At 51.7% G+C, this 26,829-nt stretch overlaps 1 protein-coding gene across 1 annotated transcript in view; it reads left to right on the top strand.

Moving 5' to 3' along the window:
* The window catches only part of SHB (SH2 domain containing adaptor protein B), a 132,341-nt gene that overhangs the window by 67,563 nt on the left and 37,949 nt on the right, over nucleotides 1-26,829 (top strand). The window contains exon 3 of the mRNA XM_070480232.1: nucleotides 18,150-18,365. Within this exon, the coding sequence (XP_070336333.1) occupies nucleotides 18,150-18,365 (216 nt within the window). The remainder of the gene's footprint in view (nucleotides 1-18,149; nucleotides 18,366-26,829) is intronic.

The following is a 26,829-nucleotide window of genomic DNA, read 5'->3' on the forward strand; positions in this document are numbered from 1 at the left end:
AAACAGTTTGGTGATAGGTGCCAGGCCAGAAAAGTGTGCCATGGAATCAGAACCCTGGAATCAGATCATGTCATTTCAGAATCTTGACACACGTGGTAGGGGTCTTCCTTTGGGGCATAAAAAATGGAAAGTATTGAATAGTGAGGTAGAAGTTGATTCTGTTTGTTCAGCACCAGTGAGAGGCCTAGCACATGACTGAAATGACAAAAGAAAAATGAAATGGGACGTCTTCTTGGGGATGTAAACTGATGGAATGGCAAGTCATTTGTACCAGATGTCAGCCAGAAACAAGGCTGTGTATGTGTGTACACATCTGTATGTGCCGCCCTAATCTGTAACGTCTGCATACAGTTTTATGGTTTGTAAGGCTGTCTTTATATCCTTTGTCTGGTTTTATTTTGTAACAGCCCTGTGGAGTTGATATTAATATTTTCCCTGCTCCACAGCAGAGGATGCCGAGGCTCTCCTGGGGCAAGTCGAGCCCCAGAGGCTGTGAGCTGATAAATGGCAGCTTTTAGTCTTTTAGCTTTTTCAGTCTTGGACCTGAGACTGCTGAGTCTGGTTCCAAAATGGATACACGGGTCGGTCTCCTAGAGTTTAGTACCTGCATTATTGGGCTTCCTGGGTGGCTCAGACAGTGAAGAATCTGCCTGAAATGTAGGAGATGAAGGTTCGATCCCTGGGTCAGGAAGATCCTCTAGAGAAGAGAATGGCAACCCACTCCAGTATTCTTTCTGGGAAAATCCCATGGACAGAGGAGGCTGGCGAGCTATAGTCTGTGGGATCAGAAAGAGTCAGACACGACAGCATGCATGTGCCACGCACCTGCGTTACTGGGGGAGTGGAAGGCATTTACTCCAGGAGTGTAAGGTTTGAAGCACCCTAGAAGCCCGGGAAGGCAGAAGACAATTCTGTTTCCATGCACGGCACTCCTCCCTCGTTACTCATTGGGTTGAGTGACATCATCTGGCTTTTGAGGAGCTGGAGGCCCAGAGAGGTTGGAAAACTCACCAGGGCACACAGCCTGAAAGTGGCCTGAGTCAAATCCAGATCCCATAGACGCTTTCTACTCTCTGTGCTATGGGGTCGCTATCGTACAACCACAGGTAAATATAAAATGTGAAAAGGAAGGAACAGTATGGAAAGTGGTGATTTAGTAAATAAATGAACAAGTGAGGTCAGTCAGCACCTGGCGTTGAGTCTCTTTACAGATGTGGAAGCTGCAAGGAGCCCAGGGTCTAACCAGCCATGCACTCTGCCAGGCTTTTGACCTTCAGCCCAAGTTCTGCCTCTTGCCCACCAGCTTATCTGAGTTTTCTGCGAGTCTTTGAGCCAACAGATAGGAATGCTCTTGAGCTGATCTCCGTCCTCCATTGCCAGCTTCATAGTTGGAAGAGAACGTTAAATTCCAGACTGTGGCAACCCCTCCCTACCGAGTGAGACTGCAATTTCAGAAATTCCATATTTCTCAACGGTGAGTCTGTTAGTCCACCAGTTATTTTTAGGAGGGAACTTTATATTTTCTCTTTCATACCACTTTGGCTTCCCTGCCTAACAGGAGTTATATTTTCTGTCTAGCAATAACATTGGAGCTACCTTATTTTTAGCTTGGTTCATTTTTCTTCCTGTAATTTCTTTTTTCTTCGAATTTATTACACACTCAAATAGGCTTTCTTTCTTGCTCCACCCCCCAACTCCAGTTCTCATTCACTGGGTCCTAAGACTTAATCCAAAGGCAAGTGCTAAGCCTTATTTTGTTCCAGGAAAAAGGAAGGAGAGTCTTCAGCAAGCCTAGAATATCTCGTGTCACATGGGCTGCTGCTTGTCATTTTATTGAGAGTCTCTTCACCGATCATTCACCCCATGTGCCCTTGATAGGAAATACTTTTGACCTCTGCACTCCACCCCACCCCACCCCTGCAGGGAAAACCTCCTGACCAGAATGGCCTGGGGGACTGCCAGACGGCTAGAGGGCCTGGCATGTGAGCACACGACTGTGCGTGCGTGTGCATGGATATTTGTACATGTAAGTACACACACACACGGTGCTCCCCAGATCCTGTGTCCATCTCTGGCACCTGTCGCATTTGATTCTGGCCCAGGGCACCCCGCAGATAACACTTGGAGTAGGACCCATGGTTGATATGATGCATTGTCATCGTTTAGTTCATGCGCCCCTGCGTGCAGTGGCAAGGCAGCAGTGAGAATGCATCTAACACTTGAGGAAACGGCCCCCCTGGGCTGACTAGCCCAGCCTCCTGGCACAGGATTAGGTGAGGCGGGGCAGGCCTAAGGCTCTGCTCACCTCTTAGCCTCCTCAGAAAGCTTCCATGGCGCCCCATTGCCTCTCCGCTGAAGTGTGGTCCTCTTAGCCTGGTGCTACCTAAGCAGGCGACACATAACTACCCAGAGAAGACTGTATTTTAGGTTGTGAGCTTCTTTTGGACAAGGACCAGGCTTGACTGATCAGCATTTCTCCAGAAACCAGTGACACAGGGGCTCTGTAAGGGAGAGCGAGCAAGTGAAAGAATGAACTAGTGAAACAGGTTGTTGTGTCCAGACCTTCACCCTCGCCCACTTGCCGTGTGGGTTTCTGGTGCCAGGATCTCACTCCACTTCCCGAAGCATCTTTCCTGTGTTGGAGGAGCCGGAATCCTGTGTCACTTCTCTGGATAAGAACTTGTCAGGCTGCTTGTAATCCCTTCTGATGCCTTTGGCAAGGAGCCGTCTTTCAGAAGGCACCCTCTTTATGCAGCTGGGCGTCGAGGTCTAGACCTGCTTCCGCGTATCTGTTCCCCATAAAAGGGCAGCCTGCTTGCTATCACACATCCCAAGTTGATTTTGGTCCACTGCTTGCCGAGCAGTGTTGGTTGAAGGGAATTATCACCTTGACTCATCACTTGGAAGAAAGGATAACAAGCACCTAAGAGGGTGGGGGCCCTTTGCAGTGAAACCACGGGACCCAAATAGTGATCAGGCCTGCCCTTGTGGCTGTGTTTTAGGAAAACTGTCATTGTTTGTGGTTGCCGAGACTGTAACTACAGTTCTTTAATGTGTCTTTAAACATGGAGTGCCTCCCCAGATGACCAGGGCATAGCTGGGAGCTGTGTTATAATTAAAATGTACATCTTCATGTTAGAAACCAAAACATGATCTCCTCCAAACTCTTATTTCCTAAACTTCAAATGTGTAAACATGACACGAAATGGTAATTGTTTAAAAACAGTTACAGAAGCAGAAGCTGTTGATTGGAAGCCTGTTCCACAAGAATGTTAAGTAGGAGATGAAGGAATTCTACAGACGTGGTGCTTCCCAGAAACAGCAGGGAGCAAGGAGGACAGCGTGCATGGACTCTGATGAAGGCACGTGTGACAACTCCCAGTCCCGCCCTTGGACCTCACTTACCTGTCCTTCCTGCTGCAGTCTCAGTTTCCCCATCTGTCCTGCAATTACTGTAAAGCTGCTGGCACCAGGCCTGGTTTAAAGTAGACCCACAGCAAGTGCAGTCATGAACAATAATAATAAAGTGCCACGTTTGCAAAATGTGAAATTTCCTTTAAAAGGATTTTTTTAACTATTCCATTAAAAAACCTTGTGCTCTGGTAGGAAAAACATATAGACATATAGAAAATAAAAAATGAACTGTCTCTTCAGAGACAAGAATTGTCATTAATAATTTGTTTTGTATTCCTTTAGCCCTTTTCCCACTAGCTTCCAAAAATACACATCTCTATATTGTACCAGCAATTCTTTTCCTACACAATACTTTCCTACTAGACATCGTTTAGCATCACAGATCTTGTCCAAGGTCATTAGTCTGAACCTTTCAGACTGGTTAGAACCTTTTGACTGGTTCTATAATGTGACTGGAACACAGCATATTCAGTTGTTCCCCTATTTATATCCTTTTAACTTGTGTCAAGTTTTTTGTTCTTACATTCTGCAGCGTACAGCCATGTGCATTTATTTCTGCTTGTGGGTTTGGGTATTTCTGTAGAATTGATTTTCAGAAGTGGAACTTGAGGCCTAAGGGTATTTAATTTTTGTTAGATTCACTAATTTTACCTCTGGAAAGGTCATCTCCACTTTATACTCCCTCCAACAGTCTATGAGTCTAGTTCTCTTCCTAAGGTAAACAGATGTTTTAAAAACATTTTTCACTGTGCTAAATTCTGAATTTGCAAAAGACTGCACATTGTTCTTTCCACCAGTATTTACAGAGGGTCTGTAGAAGCTCGTTCTGTGTTAGGACCTGCAGAGGATGTGTCAGGATGGGTTGGACTTGAACTCGGCACTCAGAAGCTGGAACGGGACTGAGGGCCGAGTGTGCAGATGACTAGAACTGTGGTAGGGTCTCAGGGTCCCTGGGCCGAGGGAGCCTCCCCACTAACATTGAGGGCGTGTGGGAGTGATGAGCACCCTCCTCGCTCCTTGAAGGGAAGAGCTAGTGACAGTAAGGGGTCTCTGACACGCAGTGAGGGTTCGATACGTCGGGTCCCAACCCAAACAGAAGGTAGGACTTGGGGCCTGGGGACTCCCAGAGAGCAGCTGGTTGGGAAAGGCCACCAGCGGTGAGAAGGCTGACCCGGCTCAGCATCACGCGGTGCCTCTGTTCTTGCGTTCCAGGTGCTGATGGCAACTTTCACACAGTATGGTGTCTCTCCAGGACACCCATTTAGGGCCCCAAGAGGGGTTGTTCTTGCATTTCCCGGTATTAAAGCATTCATTATCCAGATGTTTCCTTCCAAAAATTCTTGAGATGGTCGTATGGATGGCGTCATCTGTGATAGCTCTCGACAGGAAAGAGCCGCTTGAAGGCAGTTCTCAACAGTGGTAGCTTTCGGGTTCCTAATTCTGGTGTGTAGCACCTCACACACCCCTTCCCCTTCCCCACTCCCCTTTCAAACAAAACAAAAACACTTCATTGGGGCATTTTTTGTGCCATGAAGTACAAGATGAAATTGTAAAGTCAGAAAGACTTTACATGAGTAGGAATCGTGTAGATTTCTCACTCTAACTTTGGCAAATCACTTTGATTCTGGGTTTCCTGTTTGCCCTGTTAAATGCGAATGCTGGCTCTGAGCGTTAAAATCTGTCTATAGTCAGAAAGTCATAAGAGCCAAATCGCACAAAGGGCTTTGTGGATCAGAAAGTTCTATATGGAACGAGGGAATCTTGCTGTTGGTCTTTTTTGTTAAGTTCGGGTCACTCCTGGGCCAAGTAGGGATCTCTGCCGAGGTCGCCAGTCTCGTGACGGCTTTGCTACTGTGAGGTCTCCTGAGGGTGGAATCTCGTGGCGCTCCATGTTGCTTCTCGGAAGCTGGTGCTTGGCTCGGCCCTCGTCCTTCGGGGTCAGGAAAAGTGCAGGCCCCTCTGCGCTGTGATGAGGACCTGGCTCTCTGTTTGACACACAGTCTTTGCAGGATCTGTTTGAGAAAAGGGGCAGACAAGCAGCCCGTGCTGGGACCGCAGATAGACGTTTGAGGAAGGACTCTTCATCGGGGTGTAAGTTAGGGTTCTCCAGAGAAGCAAACTGACAAGAGAGATTTATTACAAGGAGCTGGTTCGTGTGATTATCGAGGCTGGCAAGTCCCAAAGCGAGTGAGCAAGCTGAAGACCCCATAGCACCAATGGTTTAGTTCCAGTCCAAGTTGGAAGGCCTGAGAAGCAGGAGAGCTGATGGTGTTCTTCCTGGGTCTCAAAAGCCAACAGGCTCGAGACCCAGGCAGAACCAGGACTCCAGTATGAGTCTGAATGCAGGAGAAAAGTTGATGTCTCAGTACAAATGCTGTCAGGCAGGAAGGATTCTCTTCATCATTGGAGGGTCCCCCCCCCCCCCCCCCGGGGTTTGGATCATTAACTGATTGGACAAGGCCCACCATGTTACGGAGAGCAATCTGCTTTACTTAGATATTTAAATGTTAATCTCATTCAAAAAGACCTTCCCTGAGATACCCATAAAAATGTTTGACCAGGTATCTGGGTACCCTGTGGCCCACTCAAGGTGACACATAAAATTAATCACAGGCAGGAGAACACAGCTCTGTGTTGGAGTAGAGCTTCTCACTGCAGAGGATTCTAACTGCATATTGGGCTTGAATTTGGGAGGGGCTTGCTGGAAGGTGGTCAGGATGCCGAGGCCAGGGAACCTGCCCACTGTAGGATAGGTGCTCCTGTGTATGTTCGCTCCTTCATGTGCTGGAGCCCATAGCAGTGTAACAAGAAGCCTGTGTGAACATGCAGTCTTCGTAGAATCAGACTGAGGACCCTGGAGCCAAAAAGGTCTCCGAGAGCATCTCCTTTACTGGCTTCTGCCTCGCCTGCAAGAAATCTTAGACCCCAGTGGATGAGGCAGCAGACCAGAGTCACACAGCCAGTGAGCAGAGGGCCGGGCTGGTCCCAGGCCGGCAGCCTCATCATCACCGTCCAGAAGGCTGCGGTTGTCTACAAGTCCCCAGGGACATTAGTTCCTCTCTTGAAGCAGTTCCAAAAGCAGGGAAGGCTAGGGCAGAGAGCACGCCAGATCTCAGCAAGTTGCTTCCGGCCAGACAGCTGTGCTGGGCATGGGGCACAGCGCCAGCAACACCCCCCAGCATGAGCCATGACCAGCCCCAGGACTGCCGCCTCCACCAGATGGGTACGGGTGGGGTTTGACCACTTTGGCTGCAAACCTGACACGTGGCAAGGGGGGCTGTTAGATACAGATGGAGTGAAGGGTCGTGCCTGGTAGGGGGCCCCGGCTCTGCCCTGGGAGGCGGGCACCCTGCATCCAGTCGGTAACCACTTGCTTAGATCCAGCCAGCCTGGGACCAGTCCTTGCATTGGCCGACCCGCTGAAGATCGAGAATGTGCTTAAGTACCTCCACAGTGCCCACCTCTCTTCCTCCTAATATCCCCCTTTGTTGGCCAGTCAGATAAAATCCAGGGTGACCTGAGTTACTCTGACTAAAGAGCAAACTGGTAACCAGAGGGAGGAAGTAACTTGCCTGGCATCACTTAGCACGGTGAAGCCAGGAGCAAGTTAGCTGGAGCTAGGACTCGCTTCTTCCAGTGCTTTCTTTCTTCGCCTGCAGACCCAAACATGTTTGTGTTATTTTGTACCTGGTGGAGGGGAGGGAGTACCAACTAGTGTTGGAAAGGTGGCATAGACAGCTGCATGGTGAAAAGCGTGAGCTTTGGAGCCAGGCTGCCTCCATCACTGGCTTGCTGTGTGGCCAAGTTTAAAGCGGTAATACCAACATCACCGCTGGACAGAATTGCTGTGAGAATTAAATGAGAGCCTGGAGGCACTGCCCTTAGCACAGACCCTGGTACATCACACATACTCAGCGCTCTCAAAGTGTGTCACCAAGAGTTGAGTCTCCCAGACCTTGGCTGAGCCACACAGCCTGTCTGAGTTGCAGATTTCACATCAGTGAGGTAGGGAAGGGGCTTGGGCGTGGTCATGGCTCCTCCAAGGCTCACTCTGGGAGGTTCCCTGAGAAAGGGTAAATGATGGTGCTCGGTGAGGGGTGTAGCCCAGCTGGTCTGGCATGAAAGCCTGTCCCCTGTGGCTTTATCTCATTAGAGTGTGGCCTGAGGCCTCTCTGGAAGCTGAGACCACTCCATGCCCAGCAGACTGGAAGATCACACCAGAGGGGCTGGCAAGCCCTCTCTGTAAGTACAGTCCATCAGTACTCAGAAGACACACGGCTGGATCACGTCTGGCTAACGTCCGAGGCCCCTGGCCGTCCCCAGGGGGCCCAGCCTCTGTCCACAGCACAGGGGTCAGCGGACGCCTGCCCCCTCAAGGTTGACCTGAAGGTGCTTGTGCCACCCCGACCTCTGCCTGTTAGCCCAGTGGCAGTGCTGGCTTTTCCCCTTTTGGGAACTGTTCACTGGAGTGTGTTTTTCCTTCTGGAGCCCTGGGCATCCTCCACTTTTTGAATGGGTAGAGCCCTAATTGTTCAGAGGGTCAGACCTTCAGGTCATCAGCAGCTGATCACCACGCCCTGGTGTTTCCTGCCAGCTTCTCTAAAGGCTTTTTTCCCCCCCTGAAAGCACAAACCTGATGAAGACTGCTGGCCACATTTTCCAGTTTCCTACCCCTCCTCATGGCATTCGGGGCCCTCCATAGCCCAGCCCCAGTTTCCTTTCCTAGCCACGCCCCACATCCTTTCCTCAGGAGCCCTGGGCTCAGACAGTTCACAGTCTCTGATTCTGCCTCACAATCTCTCCATCTCTGCTCCATCCATGACTTGGCCTGTGTTCAACCTGCATCGCTTGCCCTTTATCCTGAGGCCCTGTCTTCGCCCGTCCGAATCTTCCTCCTTTCCTTGAGCACATTCTTCCCAGAGGGGCTTCCCCAGTGGTTCAGCGGTAGAGTCCACCTGCAACGCAGGAGCCATAGGAGATGTGGGTTTGACCCCCGGGTTGGGAAGATCCCCTAGGAGGAGGGCATGGCAACTCACTGCAGTATTCTTGCCTGGAGAATCCTGTGGAGAGAGGAGCCTGGTGGACGGTAGTCCACGGGGTCACAAAGAGTCAGACACGACTGAGGACTCAGGCACGCATTCTCCCCTGGGCTCCCCATTCGCCGTCTCTGATGCCAGGGAGGTCCCTTGGCTTCTGTGGCCTTGAGGGGCCTCTTTGCACTACGACTTGAGCTCCTCTTAAGTGCCACCTCCTTCCTAAGGATTCTTGAAATCCCTGGGACCGCCTTTGCTTTCTGCCTCCGTGGACTGCCAGCCTCTGCGCGCTTTGGAACTGGGCTGGCCCCTGTGGAGGCTCCAAGGCTGCCAGCCGCCCATGTCTCTTGTCTCATGGCGATGAGGGAGGACACGCAGCCAGCACCCAGGACTGAGTCTGGCACGAGCAGGCCTTCTGTAACTTCTCATGGTTTTTCACCCAGTGCTTATGGTTGCTGGCGTCCAACTTCTGCTGAACCACGGGTTCTTTGGGGTCGAGGGGCCTTGTCTCATGCCACGTGAGTGCTCAGCCCTGGCCTGGGGTCCACCTTGGCGCCAGTGAGGCCCTCGGTGATGGGTCTGAGGAAGAAAAGCAGACATGGCCCCTGCTTGCCGTGAATGTGGATCTTCCGCCGACATGGAGGCAAGAGCGCTGTCTCCGGAGGAGGCTGCTGCTCCTCTGGGCCCTCCTTCATGTACTGCATTGAGCCCGGAGCAGCCGAACCCCGGAGTGGCCAGTTTACCTCAGTGAGTCTCCACAGGGGATGGCGATACAGCTCAAAGAGGTCTCTGCACGCGAGGGCAGTCACTGGAAGAGCACAGAGTGACGGGCAGGGCTGAGGGGCCTGCCGTAATTGCGGGCAGCTCCCGAGAGCCCTGCAGAGAGGCCCGCGTGGCCTTTTAAGTTGTGAGCAAAGCACAATCGGTGTCAGCAGGTGTGCGAGCCTGTCTCCCTGCGGGAACCCCAGAACGGGGCCCTTCGGGGGAGCCCCCATCCTTGCACAGAGGACGGGGGAAGGGAGCAGACCCCGCTCCCTGACTCAGACCAGGGCTGGCCCCTCAAGCCTGGGCTAAGCGTTCAGGAGCGGGCAGCGCCGGCTCCGCCCGGCAGTGACAGGCCCACCTGCTCCCGCTGCTGCAACCACTGTCCTTTTCCACACCTCTGCCCCACAGAGCTCGCCCTTGTTCTGGGGTTTTCTGTGCACGCCTGGAAAGGAGGCGGTCAGGGAACACCGATCAGTCAGTCGCCTGGCTTTTCGACAGCTCCGGAAACCAGACCCGGTGGGGAGGGGGCGGGCCTCTGCCTGGGCTGAGCCGGGTTTGCGTCCAGGACCCGGCTCCCAGCTGCCCGGCCCTTGCTGCCGGGGGGCGTCCACCCCGAGGACCCCTGCTGCCCCATGCTGTCACTTCAACCGCCAGGGGACCCCTGAACTCAGACCCAGCCCTGAAGCCCCCCGGCGAGGAGGAGGGTCTTCCTCTAGCAGATGTTTTAACAGTTTCGATGAGGAGAGCATCCCCTGCCTTCCCTCTGATGCGGTGCCCGGGTCTTGGCTGGGTTTGGGCTGTGTGTCTAATTGGGAACAGCCGCCCGCCCCTCCTGAGGAACGCCTCACTCAGGCTGTGGTGCTGGGTGTGACTTTTAACACCTCAGACCTGACCGAAGTAGTTGCCCCTTCAGCCAAGACAGTCTGATAAAGGAGGTGTGAGGAAGCGTCTGGGAAAGGCAGGAAGCAGAGCCTGGTCTAGGAATTAGAGGACCTGGAGCTTCATGCCTTCCCCAGGCCTCAGGTTCCCCATCTATGAACGGTCGTCGTTGGAGAAGGAGAAGTAGCGTATGACATCCCTTATATGGGGAATCTGAAAAGAAGTGATACAGAAAGAGCTTATTTACGAAACAGAAACAGTTTCACAGGCTTGGAGAATGAACTTGTGTTGCTGGTAAGGGAAGGATGGGAGGAAGGGATAGTTAGGGAGTGTGGAATGGACGTTTGCACACTGCTATATTTAAAATGGATAACCAGCAAGGACCTACTGTGCAGCGCAGGGAACTCTGCCCAATGTTAGGTGGCAGCCTGAGTCGGTGAGGAGTTTGGGTGTGAAAGAATACATGCATGTGTCTGGCCAGGTCCCTTTGCTGTCCACCTGAAACTGTCAGAGCATTGTTAGTTGGCTGTCCTCCAATATAAAATAAAAACGTGTTAAATGTAGTCACTAGACTCCTGGGCACAGATCCTTTCGCTGTGTGTTTTATCTTCTGTGCAAGAGTGGATCTGAGAGCAAAGCTCCCACGTGGAAACGGGAGACTGCCAAAGCAGCAGCTGAAATCAGAAGCTGTGGATCCAGAAAGGGCAGGTTCATAGATGGGCGATGAAACCCTTCCATTTCCAATGCAGGGTTGCCTGTTAGGGTTTGTAAGCAGGACTTCTGTGGCTCTGGGGGATGAAGGCTGATCTCAGAGAAGGAGAGCCCTTGGCATGGTATTCCAGAGATGCCCCGGTAGTGGTAACTGAAGTGAAACCCACATTCCCGGAGCACCTTCTGTGGGCCAGGCACCGTCCTAGACACTGAAGGTGCATGGATTCGTTTAATCCTTGTAACATCCTGGATACCATTGCCCCCCTCAGAGACGAGGAAACTGGGGCAGCTTGCCCTGGGTCCCCCACTGGGGTCAGACCTTGAGCCCCAGCAGTCTGGGGGCATCCGTGGTTTCAGCCAGCACACGGTGCTGTTGAACCTGTCCATTACCTGGAGCCTGGACTTTGTCTCCCAGCTGGCTGGTGTGGGGCAGCCCCGGGCAGTTGCACTGTCCTAATTATACAGCCCTAGGCCATGGAGGCCTGAGGGCCGGCATGCCCACCACTGGCTGAGTAGAGGTTTCTTGGGCTGAGAGATGATGGTGGGGCCTGGGAATGGAGGCCTCCTTGGCCACATATTTCTGTTGAGCCCTGCTACCCTATGATTTGGGATCTGGTGTGGATTCTCAGACAAACCAGCTGGCAAAATTAGAGGTGAGGGGCCTGCAGGCCAGCATCTGTCATTTCCAGCTCAGCTTCTGCACGTCTGTGCCGGCCTCTCCCCGCCCATCTCCACCCTGCCCAGAGGTTCTAGGGCACCTGTCCTCAGACAGTCCTGGGGGTGCCATCCTGCAGCATTCAAGGCCACCCAGAACCACCTCCACGTGCCTCAGCTTCCCCTCCGCCTGAGCCCCCGGACAGCCCGCCTTCCCCACGCTCACCTCGTGGTTCCAGCCGCCGTGCCCCTGGTTCTGTCCTTCCTTCATCAGACACCCATTTTCCCTGCCACACCGCGATGCATGCCCTCGAGTCTGAATTCGTTAAGGCCGTCCCAGATTTCCCCCAACTGAGTTGTAGGATCACATCTGCCCCCTGTTGAGCACCCTAAGCTGCCTCTGTCTGTGCTGGGGGCTCTGACCCTCTGTCCCTGAGGACCAAGTCCTGAAGACCAGGACTGTGTCTGCTTCATCTCGACCTGCTCACGAGCTGGGCGTTCAGTAGATGCCTGCCTGGATGTGCGGACAGGAGGATACCCGTGCTCCTGGAGAGCGCTGGGTGCACCAGCGATGTGCGCTGATTTATTTAGACTGTTTCCGAAAGGGGAAGTCAAGTCCTGCCCTTTTGTTTCTATTCCCAAAAGGAAGGTCAAGAGATGAGTTTTTTTTTCCTTCTAGTCTTTTTCATTAGATGTGTGTCTGCCTGCTTTCAAAATACAGATTTGAGGCTGTGCGTAATAGAAATGTATATAATGAGGCTGCTATAATAGATATCAAGATACACATACTAGAAGGGAGGGCAGGTGAACCCGAATCTGTCTACCCGTATCTAAGCTAATTGAGCCATTGCAGGTAAGCATCAGAATTAACTGAGCTTCCCAACAGACAAAGGAGGTAAAATAAAAACACACAAACAAAAAGCTGTGGGGGGAGGAATGGAATTGGTGAGCACCGGAGCTAAGTGTAGCTTGTTGCCCGTGGACTTGGGGAACTCAACGCTCTCAGAGCCAGCTAGGAGGCCCCTGGTTCGCACCGATCTCCGTCCTGGGCTCCTCACTCAGATGGACCCCCGGCCCTCCTTGCCTCTCGGGGCTACAGTCCTTAGTCAGCACACCAGCCTCACCCTCTGGACTCTATGCCCTTGGTGAGTGTGCTCAGAGTGCCTTCCTCAACAGCCTCTGATTCTAAAAGAAAGTGCTTTTTTTTTTTTTGCACTTCCTCCATATGTAGCTCCTCTTGAAAACCTTTCTACTCCAGAGGTCAACAGAAATCCCTGCCCTGTCAATTTAATGTTTCTGCTCCCTGCCTAAGAGGCATAAAATCACAGCCTGCCACCCAATATTAAAGGTCATTTTTCATGAGTTTATAGATGGTGATGTCCAGATAACTCATGACTTAAAACATATGGTTACAGCTCCCTATTAGATCAATCTCTGGGTCGTCACAGATCAGTCAGAGTAATGATGAGGACGGACCCGGTCATTAGGCAGGGGACAGTGATGGGCTGGCATGGTGCAGCAGCACTTGACTTCCTGGGACTCTTGGAAAGAGGAGAGGAGATGTTCCCTAAATAGGAGCAGAGATGCTCCCTAAATGGGTGTTTTGTCAGGCAAAAGCAGCTGCTTCCAAAACACACAGCTCCTGTAAACCCAACCTGCTTAAAGTCACATTTACTTTCGTGTGAGATTCTCTTAATTACATTTTTTCCTTACTAGCATCCTTATTCATTATTTAAAACTTTCAAAAATTATTATGCAATAATTCCTCCCTCTATACACAGTAACTGTTTACCTTTCTGTATCAGATTTTCCACCCTTTATTCATGTGTATCGGTTCTTACAACATAGCTGTCATCAGAGTTTAGATATGATGGGCAAAATGTGTGATGACAGTATCCAGCAATTCCTAAACAAGGAGTAGAATTCATTTGGGGCTTTGTTCACCTTGCCCAGGACTTGTTTAGAAAGCCCATGAGATAGGGTCTGCTCAACACATAAACAGTCTTGTGTTTCACTTTTTAACTTAGCATAATTTCATGCACGCTTTTCCATGTAGCTACATAATCTTCAGATTTATCATTTTAATGGCTGCTTAATATTCCATCCAGTTAGCGTGCCATAATTTACTTAACTGCTCCCTATTGTTGGAGCCTTAATGAAAATTTGAATTCACCATGTAATACCAGGGGAAGCTTGTTTTAATGATTACCGTTCTAACATCCTCTGCCCTGACTGCATGCCATTACTAACCCAGCTTTGGTAAGGCACAGATGCTTTCAGAACAATAAATCCTGTCTGAGAGGTGTATGCATGAGTCCCTCTGATTTAATAGCTAATCTGTCCCCTGCACATGTTTTCCTTTTAGGCTGGTGTTTATGTAGAATATCCATCTCTTCTGAATATTGTGTAACACTAGACTATATTATTTTTCATGTTGTTCCAGGTACCTTAACCCTGCGGCCAGAGACTTTCATAAATTAATTGGAATTTGGGGTAAAGAGGAGTTTCTGCCTGTCAGTTGTTGTTCATTTATCCCACCCATGTTCATGAATATCTATTTGCAGGTGCACTCTAAGACAGAAAATGAGCAAGGATGTTCATGATTACTGGCGGCCCACAGAGCATCCATGAGTTGCTCTGAGGCCCAGGATTAAATGGTGAATTTTCATGCGAAGTGCCTTGAATACTGTAGAGCACATATTCCTGGTTGTCAGTCCTCCTTGTGGAAGAGGATGAAGTGAAAGGTGGTTTTCCTAGGTCAGTGCCTGTCAGCTGCGTTCCCAATGTTCCCAGCCCTTGGAATTCTCCAAAGATAGGAGGCAAAACTGCAGTCTTTAGAATCAGGACGGCAGTGATGCGGATGATGACAACCCCACAAAACACTGCTCAAATAGCTTGATAGATTTCCTAATTTACAAAGTTGTCTCCAGTACTTTCCAGTTGGTTTTTGCCTGAAAGTGGCCAAGTCCTGCCTCTTATAACTCTTCTCTTGTGTACTAAGTCGCTCAGTCATGTCCTACTCTTTGTGACCCCATAGACCATAGCCCTCCAGGCTCCTCTGTCCATGGGATTCTCCCAGCAAGAATACTGGAGTAGGTTGCCATTCCCTTCTCCAGGGGATCTTCCCGGCCCAGGGACAAACCCGGGTCTCATATGTTTCCAGTATTGGCAGGTGAGTTCTTTACCTTTAGCGCCACCTGGGAAACCTCTTCCTCTCTTACTCCCCCATAAATATGAAAGCATCATCCTCAAAACTAATAAATCATCCCACTTTACTCAGGGGACCCAATAAAGCCACGTGTTGCCAAAGTATGGGACATGTCGGAGGAGACATGATTTTAGGTGGCTACATAGTGAGGTTTTCACTTTTCAACTTTTTCTTTCTAAAAAGAGAAAGTTAAGGGGAGGGAGGTGGGAGCGGGGATCGGGATGGGGAACACATGTAAATCCATGGCTGATTCATGTCAATGTATGGCAAAAGCCACTACAATATTGTAAAGTAATTAGCCTCCAACTAATAAAAATAAATAAATAAAAATAAAATAAAAAGAGAAAGTTATTCTTATTTGCCAAAGAAGGTATCCTGGTTTGCTGCTTGCATCCCCCATCAGCTTTCCAGTGCTTGCCGTCCACCTTTTCAGCAGCGAGAAAGCGAGCCTGGGGCTCTGGGAGAAGTACCTACCTAGCTGGTTTTGTTCTTGTTCATTCTTTTTATGTTTATCATCTGTTTTTTGGTAAAAGGTAATGGTTTAATGGGGTGGTAATTAAAAGTTTCCTTTTCAAGTGGATTTATTTACTCTAAAAAATGAGGCAACATCAATAAAAATGGTAAATAATAACCCAGGTGGTACTAGAAAATGGCAAAATCATGAAGTTGGGATGCAACTCAGTGAAGTTTGGGAGATACCACCATTGTTGATGTTGTTCAGTTGCTCAGTCATGTCCAGCTCTTTGCCACCCCATGGACTGCAGCATGCCAGGCTTCTCTGTCCTTCACCATCTCCCAGAGCTTGCTCAAACTTAGGTCCATTGAGTCAGTGATGCCATCCAACCATCTCATCTTCTATTGCCCCCTTTTCCTCCTGCCTTCAACCTTTCCCATCATCAGGGTCTTTTCCAATGAGTCAGCTCTTCACATCAGGCGGCCAAAGTATTGGAGCTTCAGCCTCAACATCAGTCCTTCCAGTGGATATTCAGGATTGATTTCCTTTAGGCTTGAGTGGTTTGATCTCCTTGCAGTCCAAGGGACTCTCAAGAGTCTTCTCCAACACTGCAGTTCAAAAGCATCAATTTTTCAGTGGTCAGCTTTCTTTATGAGTATGAAAAGGCCAAAAGATGTGACATTGAAAGATGTCATCGTAGTGCTGTTTAATTTAAAACGCTAAAGGTCACTGCCCAGCATCAGTTAGTTTCTGTTGTATCAGGTGCTATGCATAGGGTGTAGTTTTTGTTGGCCCTGTGAGCTGGTATTGGATCATGAAGCCTAGTCTAAAGAATGCTCTTCCTCGGAAGGGCTGACGTCATCTATGTATTTTGTCAACTGCTCTTCAAGACGTGTGACTCCCATGGGTTCCTATTGTATCTCTGTGGTGCTGGAATTCTGATTTGGAGAATGCCTCATAACTCCATTTGAACAGCTCACTCTCAAGACCCTCACCACTTCTGTGTCAAGCCCCACCTCCCCTCCTCCCACCCCCTTGGACCTGGTGCTCCAGCAGAAGTAGGCAGTAAATAGACATTTGCATGCCTGCTAAGTCACTTTAGTTGTGTCTGACTCTTTGCGACCACACAGACTGTAGCCCATCAGGCTCCTCTGTCATGGGATTCTTCAGGCAGAAATACTGGAGTGAGTTGCCATGCCCTGCTCCAGGGAATCTCCCTGGCCCAGGAATTGAACCGCCATCTCTCATAGTCTCCTGCACTGGCAGACGGGTTCTTTACCACTAGTGCCACCTGGGAAGCCCCAAACACATATACTGGGCTATTATTCAGCCTTAAGAAGAAATGGACTACTGACACACGCTACAATGTGTCGTTGTGCTAAGTGAAATAAGACTGTCAAAGAAGACCAAGTATCCCCAGCCAAGTACCTTATATGGCTCCACTGGATGAGGTACCTAGATCGTCAGATTCACAGAGACAGAAAGGGGAATGGTGGTTGCCAGGGGCTGGCGGAGGGGAAATGGAGGGGGTAGTGGGGGACAGTTTCAGTTTAGGATGCTGAAAAGGTTCTGGAGATGGATGGTGGTGAAAGCATGCCAGTGTGAACATGCTTCATGTCACTGACTTGCACGCTTAGGAATGGTTAAATGGCAAATGTTTTATTTATTTGTCTATACATATGTCTTACGAGTAAGACAAGAGAGTGGGCATTGAGCACCTTCTCTCCAGCTGGGCTGCCGTGGCTTGCCCTGGTCCTACCACGGGGGATCCTGTCCCTCGTCCTGAACCTCCACTTGTCACAGCTGAGATTCAAACATCATCTCTCCTCCTGCCTCATCCCTCACGGGCCCTGCAGGAGCCCCCTTCCTGAAAAGAGTATTCTGCTGATTTAGGTGCCCACAGTCCCCCTTCTGGAGGCAACCCCTCCTGTCCCCCTGCACACAGGGGGTGTCTGTGATCAAAGCCAGAAAAACGCCCCCTTTTTTGATGAGGAAGAGCCTGATTGTAGCATCCTGGTGTTTGTCCTTCAGCCGCCGCCACCTCCCAGGAATGAGCAGTCGCTGAAAGCATCATGCCCTGTGTGGGGCCTCATCTCGATGGGCGGCCGCTGGTCAGCCCACACTGGCGCCGGGCCCTGGCATCCTCTCCAGGAGATTAAGAGCGTTCCTTCCTTATTCAGAAGTGAAACTGGACCTCTGCTGTCCAGTGGCTTGGCTGTGTTCAGCGTGTTAGGAGCCAGGCAGACCCCGAGGGAGGCAGAAATTCAGGGAAAGGGTCAGTCCTGGGCTTTGTAGGGGAGAAGTCGGTGACCCGGCTTCTCTGGAGGTGGTTCTGGCTCCTTAGGTCTATAAAATGAGTACGTGAGCTGTGTGGAAACTTGAGGGTCGTTGACCCAGTCTCTTCATCTTATCCCCAGTAGTTCAGCTGGTAAAGAATCCGCCTGCAATGCAGGAGACCCTGGTTCGATTCCTAGGTTGGGAAGATCCCCTGGGGAAGGGAACTGCTACCCACTCCAGGATTCTGGCCTGGAGAATCCCACGGACTGTATAGTCCATGGAGTTGCAAAGAGTCAGACGTGACAGAGTGACTTTCACTTTCATTTTCCTCATCTCATAGATGGGGAATGACAAGTCCAGAGACCAGGAAGCTGCCCTAGTGGGAAGACCACCTCCGCCGCATCTGGAAGCTGGAAGCTGGGGGTTGCTGAGAGCTCTGCGTGTCCTGGGCTGGTGTTGGAACACACCCAGGACATCACGCTTGTGTCTGGACTCTGCCCTTGAAGATAGCAGATGGTGACAGGGAGTGTTCTGGTTCTGTTATTTGGTCCAGAACCTGAGATCTTTGTGAGGAAGCCTTGAGCCATGAGAGCAGAAACACCGCCCTCGAGGGGAGGGCAGTAGTTAAATGCAGCGAGGGGTCTGCTCTGTGCAGTCCGCATCTCCCTGGCTGGCGACTCTGAATTTCCATGGGTATCATCCGGCAGGTGCTTGGCACGCTTTACATCTCCGCTTCCTTCCTTTTCACCTGCAGAGTTCCAGAGGCAGGAAAGCATCCGGTCGCAGCACAAAGGCATCCAGTTGTACGACACCCCTTATGAACCCGAGGGCCAAAGCGTGGACTCGGACTCAGAGAGCACGGTCAGCCCCCGGCTCCGGGAGAGCAAGCTGCCCCAGGATGACGACAGGCCCGCCGACGAGTACGATCAGCCGTGGGAGTGGAACCGGGTCACTATCCCAGCTCTGGCAGGTAAGGAGCCAGCGGCCCCGCTCAGAGGCGGCTGCTCACCTGCATGGCCCTCACCTGTGTAGAGGGTCCCTGTCTGCTCAGATAAGCCACAGGTATCTAGTGCAGCTGGGCCCTTCATAGATGAAGAAGATCCTGGAGGGAAGGGAGGCCAGGCCTAGACAGCCCAGATGCTCTCATTGTCTCTGTCTTGGTCCTGTTGGTAATGCTCTAGTTCACTGAAGCCAAGAGTTTGGAAGGAAATTTTAGAAACTAGAAGAAAATCAGTCTGCAGAGTGACTCCTACTGGGCCTCGTGGATCCCAGTGACTCCATCCTGTCGCTGAGCGACGACGGCCTGCCTGCATCCAGGGCCACTGCATTTCCTGTCCCAGCTTCATTCAGCACAAGCCCGTTCACAGAGCACAGGCTGTGGGCAGGGGCTGACCTCACCCCTGGCCCGGAGCCCCTGGAATGAGTCAGGTGCCTCTCTGCTCCCACAGCCTTCTGAAAAGTGGTAGGCCATATGTGTCTCTTGTCTTAAGATGTGTTCACACCCTTTGATCCTAATCTCAGTCCTTAGGATCCAAACTTATGATCAAAAGCACAGAAAAAGGCATGATGATCATGAGAGATGGGGAACGACCTGGATGTCCGGCATCGGGCATTGATTAAATGGAATATTGAGCAGCCACTGCAAAGTGACGTTGACGAAGAGTTGATAGCAGCCTCGGGAAATGCTTGTGTTTAATGTTAAGCGGGGAAAGTCAGATGCAAAAAAATTTCTATGCTTCTAAGAGTTTTGGCATATGAACAGAGAAACATGGAGTGACTGACTCTTCTCACATTGAAGGTCATAAAGGAAGAGTTTTTATTTGTAACACTCGTTTTGTTTAGAATCTCCCATTTTCAAGCACAACTAGACCCTTCCTCCGTTTCTGGGGCTCAGAAGTGAGGCCTGTGCCCTCCGCTTGTCTGATCCCCTCAGCTGAGGTTCTGACTACTCTAGCGTGTGCGGCTCAGTTCCCTGGATGCAGCGCTCTGCATCTCTGCCTTCTGCTAAGTGCCCTTCCCAGCTGTGTCCTACCTGGAGAAGTCCTGCGCTTCCTCTGCCATCACTGTGAGCCCTCCTGGCACAGCCACACGTCCCATGGGCTTCCCTGCTGCCTCTCTAGGCCTGCAGAGCTTCCTACTCGTGACCCGGGCGGGGCAGTTCTTTCACCATATAGAGTCAGCGCTATAGGTGCTGGGCGCGTCTGGCAGGCGGTGAGTGCCGGCCCAAAGTCGGGGTTAAGAGTAATCGGGTAGCTGAAGGGTCCTTGGTCACCTCAGGTCTCTCCAGCGCATTTCACAGCTGCTCCACCCTCGGCACAGTGAAAGCCAAGGGCTGTCCCCTGGCATGGGTGATCCTGGGTGTGGGAGAAGCTAGAATGGGACTGATGCTGCTCCAGAGGTGGCTCTTTGCAAACGCCAGTTTGATTAAAGGGCCAGACGTTTCATGTGACAACTGTTCTAGATGCCAAGAGGCCGTGGCAAGAGAGGACGCTGCAGGCAGGCGTGGCGTCTCACCCTCTCCTGGGCTGACCACCTTGCAGGTCACGTTACCTTTGATGTTCTGGTCTAGTCTGGTGCTTTACGGCTCAGAATGTGGTCCCTGGACCAGCAACATCACATCACCTGGGAACTGGTGAGAAATGCAGAGTCTCGGGCCCCAGACCAGACCTGCAGGAAGTGAAAGTGCTGGTCGCTCAGTCATGTCTGACCCTGCAACCTCGTGGACTGTAGCCTGCCAGGCTCCTCTGTCCATGGGATTCTCCGGGGAAGAATACTGCAGTGGGTAGCCATTCACTTCTCCAGGGGGCCTTCCCAACCCAGGGATGAAACCTGGGTCTCCTGCATTGGAGGCACATTCTTTACCATCTGAACCATCAGGGAAGCCCCCAGACCTGCAAAGTCAATAAGTTTTAGAAGACCCCCAGGGGGTTCTCAGGCTTGTTAAAATGAAAAGCACTTATCCCACACGACATCTTCTCCTCAGAAGGCTCTCAGGCCAGAACTTGCCCAATTCTGCCCAAAGCTGGTTTTAGAACGACTATACATTTCACAAAGGATCACAAGGTCTCAGATAGAACTGGTCCCTGCAAAAGTTTCTGAGCCACGGGTCTCCATTCTGGATTTGGTTTTCTGTTGATGAGTTGCTATCACATGTGTCATTGTAGGTCACCCTCTTAGGCTACTGATAGGAGGCAGATGCAGAATCCTGTCCCCACCTGTGTCTCATCAGGTTAGTTACCTCATCAACTGTGTGTCCTGCTCTGGAGCGGATACGCATTGTGGATGCATGCTAAGGCACTCAGTCGTGTCCGACTCTTTGCGATCCTCTGAACCGTAGCCCACCAGGCTCCTCTGTCCATGGGATTCTCCAGGCAAGAATACTGGAGTGGGTTGCCATGCCCTGCTCCAGGGGATCTTCCCGACCCAGGGATCGAACCCGGGTCTCCTGCATTGCAGGTGGATTCTTTACTGCTGAGCCCCCCGGGGAAGCCCTGGATACTGATTGTACTTTCCCCAAGAAGCTTTTGGCTCCGTTCTGATTTCTGGGGCATAGAAGGAAGTTGTTTCCCTAGGCTGGAGGGATGCCATGAGCACCAGTCTTGAGTCTGACCAGATCCCCTTCCCACATCTGGACAGAAATTGTCAGGTGAGGAGCACCCTCCCATTTCCTAGCCCAAAGTGCAGGTGGAGTGAGGTGGATGCAGCACCTCTCAAGTAACCAGAACGAATGGAAACAGCTCGATTGGGTTGCTGAAGTGCTGCCAGAGTCCCATTTGTAAACCAGGAAGGGTGTCTGCTCAGGAACAAAGGGGAACGTTCCCACCTCCTGCCTGAGTGAGTAAAGTGCAGCGCGTGCCTTAGCACGTCATTGGTGGTGTCAGGGAGCAACGCGGTGCTGAGCTGGGCGGCGTCCTCCTTTTCAGGACACCTGTTTGAAGGGCCCCGCCCAGTTCTCTGGGCCCTTAGGTGCTGTGATGGGCCCCGGGAGCCTGGGGACAGGATCTGCAGCTGGGCTAAAAATCCACTGGGCAAAACTGTCGTCATCTCTTTCCATCCCTTATATTCTGATTCTGCCTGTTTAGCTCGCATGAAGGAACCTGGGCAGGGCACCTGGGCAGTGTTTTCAGATTTCCAGAGGTGTACAGCGTGGGGCCCCCAAAGGGCAGAGGTGGGCCTACCAAGGAGGAGCCACAGGGATGCACCGGCCCGGTGAGTGGTGAGAAAGTGTATCATGAGCTTCCTGTCACTGAGCTGGGCCAGCAGAAGCTGGCGTGAGGCAGGACTGGAATCAGGAGGGCTTTGCCCTGTGGTGGGAGGTTGGCCTGCAGCCCCCCACTTCCAAGGCTCCTTCCATGCTTCATTTCGTCAGCCCCCCAGCCTGCTGGCCAGAGGCTGGGGGAAGGGGAGCCCTTTGCACTCTCTCTGTGGCTCAGTCTATGAAGCAAGAGTGCTTTCCGCCCTTCACGGTGCTGTCCTGCACGGTAGTCGGGAAAGGAGGCTCTCAGAAGGGGTGCTTCGGCATTCTCCACAGGAGGTAGCCTTCTCGGCCAGTGCCACCTTTCAGGAAGGCTCCATCATCACTTCCTGGTTGTCGTGAAAACAGCTATTGCAGGGTGTGAGGTGGTCCTCACTTGCTGGGAATGATATTCTTCCCTTCTCTCAGAGTTCTGTGGCAGGTGAAGGAGGTTTCCTGCCCGCCCTCCCTATGGGAAGCTGCTGATAACCTCAGCCAGGATCCCCAGCACTCCGGCGCACCCAGCACCGGAGTCTCAGCGCACATGCCTGGCCTGAGTTGGTCCCAACCCCCAAAACGGATGCCTTATCAGTTTTACAATCAGGCTGTCAGCCCCCTGCCCCCCTGGCAGACTCACCTGCCTTCAGAGCTGGCTGGACTCGGATCCCCCTGCTGCTTTGACTCACCCCCCAGAGCCTTTATAGGCAGCAGGTCCACCCCCTCACCGACGCAGCTCCCTGACCAGTGGGGGCAGGAGAAGCATCCTGAGTGATTCCATGCTGTCTCAGGTGGCGCAGCTTGGTGCAGAGGGTCTGACCGGCCCCTGGGCTTTGTAAGATGGACAGAGCCTACCCAGAAGGGGGCCACACGGGGAGGGGGCCGAGGACTGGGTGGGTAACCTAGAGAAGCAGACTTGGGCTCGGGGGGCAGGAGGGGCATGGATGTGGAGTCTCCCCATCTCTGGGGGCCAGGGGAAGGACAGGGATAGAATCTCTCCTGGGGCCTCTGTGCTTTCTTTGGGGAAATGTGTCTGCTGCAGAGGGTCCTGGTGAGGCTTACAGAGCATGGTACTGGCAAGTTCTGGTATTTACAGAACACTTCTGCATGCATTATTTCATTTCATCCTCCCAACCACCCCCTGGGATCTTAGTTTTGTCCTTTTACAGATACAGAAATTGAAGTCCAAAGAGAAGAAACAGTTGCCCAGGATCCTATAGCTAGTCAGCTGCAGCGTCAGAATTTGAACCTATAAAGTCCCACTTAGAACCCAAGCCCTTACCCTGTAGATGTCTCGAGTCTCTGACACCATCCGAGATGCTGCATGTGATGTGCTGGAGCCCTCACCCTCCCAGGGCCCCTGGGTTGTTGTTCAGTCGTTCAGTCGTGTCCCACTCTTTCCAACCCCATGGACTGCAGCACATCAGGCTTCCCTGTTCTTCACCATCTCCTGGAGTTTGCTCAAACTCCATCAAGTTAGTGATGCCATCCAGCCATCTCATCCTCTGTCGTCTCCTTCTCCTCCCACCTTCAATCTTTCCCAGCATCAGGGTTTTTTCAAATGAGTCAGTTCTTGGCATCAGGTCGCCAAAGTTTTGTAGTTTCAGCTTCAGCATCAGTCCTTCCAATGGATATTCAGGACTGATTTCCTTTAGGATTGAGTGGTTTGATCTTCTTGCAGTCCAAGGGACTCTCAAGAGTCTTCTCCAACACCACAGTTCAAAGCATCAATTCTTCGGCGCTCAGCTTTCTTTAATGGTCCATCTCTCACATCCATTTATGACTACTGGAGAAACCATAGCTTTGACTATATAGACCTTGTTGGCAATGTCACCAATTTCTCTGTGTCCACAGCAAGTAGGATATGTGCCTGGGGTGGAGGTTTCCACTTGGAATGGTTCCAGCTGAGGAGCCTGTGGCAGCCCAAGTTCTGGAAGGTTCGTGACTGCACGGGGATGACCAGAGCCGTCCCACGGGTTGGTCATGCTCTGCCCCGCTCTGCACGGGGAGGGGTCCCCACACCATGGCATCCCACTCCTTCTTGTCCAGCCAAGGAAACTGAGGCCCAGGGCGGGGACGGGAACTGCTGGAGACCTCGTGGCAGAGCAGTTGGGCCATACCAGAGGGTGGGTCAGCGTTCCTTCTCAGGTCAGTGGGTCGGGTTAAAGCTACGTTTTTAATGGTTACAGTTGCCCCTGAGAAGAAGCAAGCGATCAGAGTGCTTGCTGACGGTGCCCGGCAGCAAGAGAGGGTGGAGGGCACCCTTAAGATATCTCAGAGAGCGTGGTCCAGTGCGTAAAACTTCCTGCTCCCAATTCAGGGGGCCCGAGTTTGATCCCTGGTCAGGGAACTAGATCCCATGTGCCACAACTGAAGATTTTGCATGCCGCAATGAAAGTCAAAGATCCACATGCTGCAACTAAGATCTGGCACAGTCAAATTAAAAAGGAAAAAAAAGATCTTTCAGAGAAACAAAGTGATTTTGTTTTTGACTCACTGTCTGGAGATTTGTCCCCATTGAAGTTACTTTTAAAGCAATGTCCTGGGTTCAGCCAGCAACGGGCCTGCCTTCTAGCGAAAAGAGAAGACAGACATGACTCAATGCTGAATATACTTATTTTGAGTACCTATCTGTCTTCCTTACTAAGCTCCTTGGCCAAATTCTCTGCCCTTGAAAGCTCAACACAGTGTCTTGGTGTCAGCAGCCACTGGGACAGTAGCAGGAGCCAGACAATCCCCAGTTCACATGCCAGCCCCACCACTCACCAGCTGTGGGATCTCAGACCGAGTTCACATGCCAGCCCCACCACTCACCAGCTGTGGGATCTCAGACCGAGTTCACATGCCAGCCCCACCACTCACCAGCTGTGGGATCTCAGACAGGCTCTCAGCCTCCGGAGCTTCAGTGTTCCTGTCTGTAAAACGGGGATTGTCACAAACCGTATTGCCCTGGATCTCTGTGGTGATCAAGGGAGAAGACTGGCTGAAAAGACTTCATAAACTCTAAAGGGTCATGCCTGAGAGAATAGTTACTGGTGCTCAGGGAAGGCTTGCTGTATTCAATAAAATTTAATTTTATATATTAAAACAGTACTGCATAAAAAGCTACTTTGGGGGCACAGAAGGCCCATTTATGAAATTCATTCCGTTACTCCAGGCAGTGGAGGTATGGATAATGTGGAAAACAACACTTCTGTAGGAGATACTCCCATCTGGATTCCAGCACCAGTTCTCACCGTGAACCACCCAGTTCTTCCATCCTTTATTCAGTCCCTCCTGAGGACTAGGCCACTGGTCCCCAGGTGTGAGAGGGTCCCCACTGCCAGTCTCCCCCAAACCCCTCTCGATTCTAGCTGTGACATGTTCGTTCGTTGGTTGGTTTGCTCAGAGCACGTGGCAGAGTCACCTGCCAGAAGCGTCAAACACATTATAGAGCGACCCCCAGAGCTCCTGATTCAGGAGGTTCCAGGGATGAGGCTGGAGAACCTGCTTCTCAGACAGGATCCCAGGTGTTGCTGGGGCTGCTGATCTGGGGACCCCGCTTTGAGAGCCTACAGCATGCTCGGTGCGTACTGTATGTTAGGTGCTGGGGTCAGGGAGGGTGGTGTCAGTGCCGCCTCCTCCAGGAAGCCCCCCTTGACTTGACTCCCTTCCCCACCCCCATCCCAGTTTGGGCTGGGGCCCCTCTGTGGTCCCTCCTCACCCCCTATGGGTGTGCGTTGGTTTATTCTGGGACAGCCAGATACTCCCTTGTCACTGTCAGCTGAAGGGGTGCTATTGCTGTGTTGGACACCCCTTTGGCAGGCACCCTCTTGAGTTTTGACATTTTCCCAGCCTCATCAAGTGAAGCTCAAAGGGCAGGGGAAGGGGAAAGTAAGGTCCCAGGTATGTCTGTTTCCTAAACATCTGTGAGTCATGCCTGAGCTGGCTCAGTTGGCTAATTTAAGATAAGCCCATGAAGGTAAGGGGGTGATGGCGGAGGGGCAGGAAGTTAACAGACAGTGAGCCCCGGTTAAGGAGGCTGGCGTGGGTTAACCCTGTGAGGTCCTGCAAGGGAGGGTGTGGTTTCACGGTCCTCACACAGATGGGCACACTCGGGCCCAGAGACGGTGAGCGGCCTGCCCGCAGTCACACAGCCAGTGGAGGCAGGCGCTGTCCCCACTGCCGCCTGGACACTGAGTATGTCACGGGAGGTCTGAACCTTCCCGTTACCTGTGCGGGGGCGAGGTGGCTTTTCTTGAGGCAGCAGCCGCCGCGCCCACTCCGCACTGCGCTGGTGACGGACGCGTTGTCACCGGAAACGCAAGTGCCCCGAAGGTGGCGGCCCTGCCGCTGCGTGCGTCAGCGCCGGCTCAGGCCCGCTGCTCCCACCGCGCCTGTGACTCATGCCCGGTGCTGAGAATAAACAGGCCCGGCCTCGGCAGAGGACTCCACGGGGACTCTGCCACCATCGCCTGGCACCCCTGCGCACGCCACCTCCTCCCCGCTGGCCCCAGCGGGGCTCCAGCAGTGCTTCCTGCCCCCTGCTCCGCCTCCCAGAATGCCTTGGGCCGGGGAGGAAATTAACAATTGTGTTGGTACTCCGAGCTTTTTGCTATGTAATGAGTAACAGTTGTAATTAATGTTTAACACGTGTGAACAGCGGGTCTGCAGAGAGGAGGGGGAGGGTTTAAACGAGAGAACCGGGATCACTCGCTTCCTTTGGCTGATATGTTACTGAGGGACAGGTTTTTCCAGTTGGTTTTTCTGTTTGACATATGAATGAATTCATTTAGTAACCTAAAAAAAAAAGAAAAGAAAAACACTGGTGTTTCATAGCTTTGGCTTGCCTGCTAATTATGTTGATAGAAATGTTTCTTCTTCAAGTGCCTTTGTCTCCTGTGTGGAAGAAAACCCAAAGGTTTAGTAGAATGTCTTTGCTCTTCTGCTTGGCAAGACAGAGGTCTCCGTGTGGATAGAGGTTTTTAAGTTCTGTGAGGTCAGAGACTCAGCCGGCCTTGTTGACACCTAGGTTCCCAACTTAGATCAGTGCCTGGCACGTAACGAACACACATTTATTAAATTATTGAGTAAATTAGGTCTCAGGAAAACCAACCCCAAGTTCTCTTGAGGAGTATCACACAGCCTGCTCACACAGAGATGGTTATGTTTTCACATCACTCTTTCCAGCTGTACGCCTGTCTCTCTTCTAATGAGGAAGAGG

The sequence above is a fragment of the Odocoileus virginianus genome, chromosome 18 (assembly GCF_023699985.2).
Source record: "Odocoileus virginianus isolate 20LAN1187 ecotype Illinois chromosome 18, Ovbor_1.2, whole genome shotgun sequence".
NCBI classification, from domain to species: Eukaryota; Metazoa; Chordata; class Mammalia; order Artiodactyla; family Cervidae; genus Odocoileus; species Odocoileus virginianus.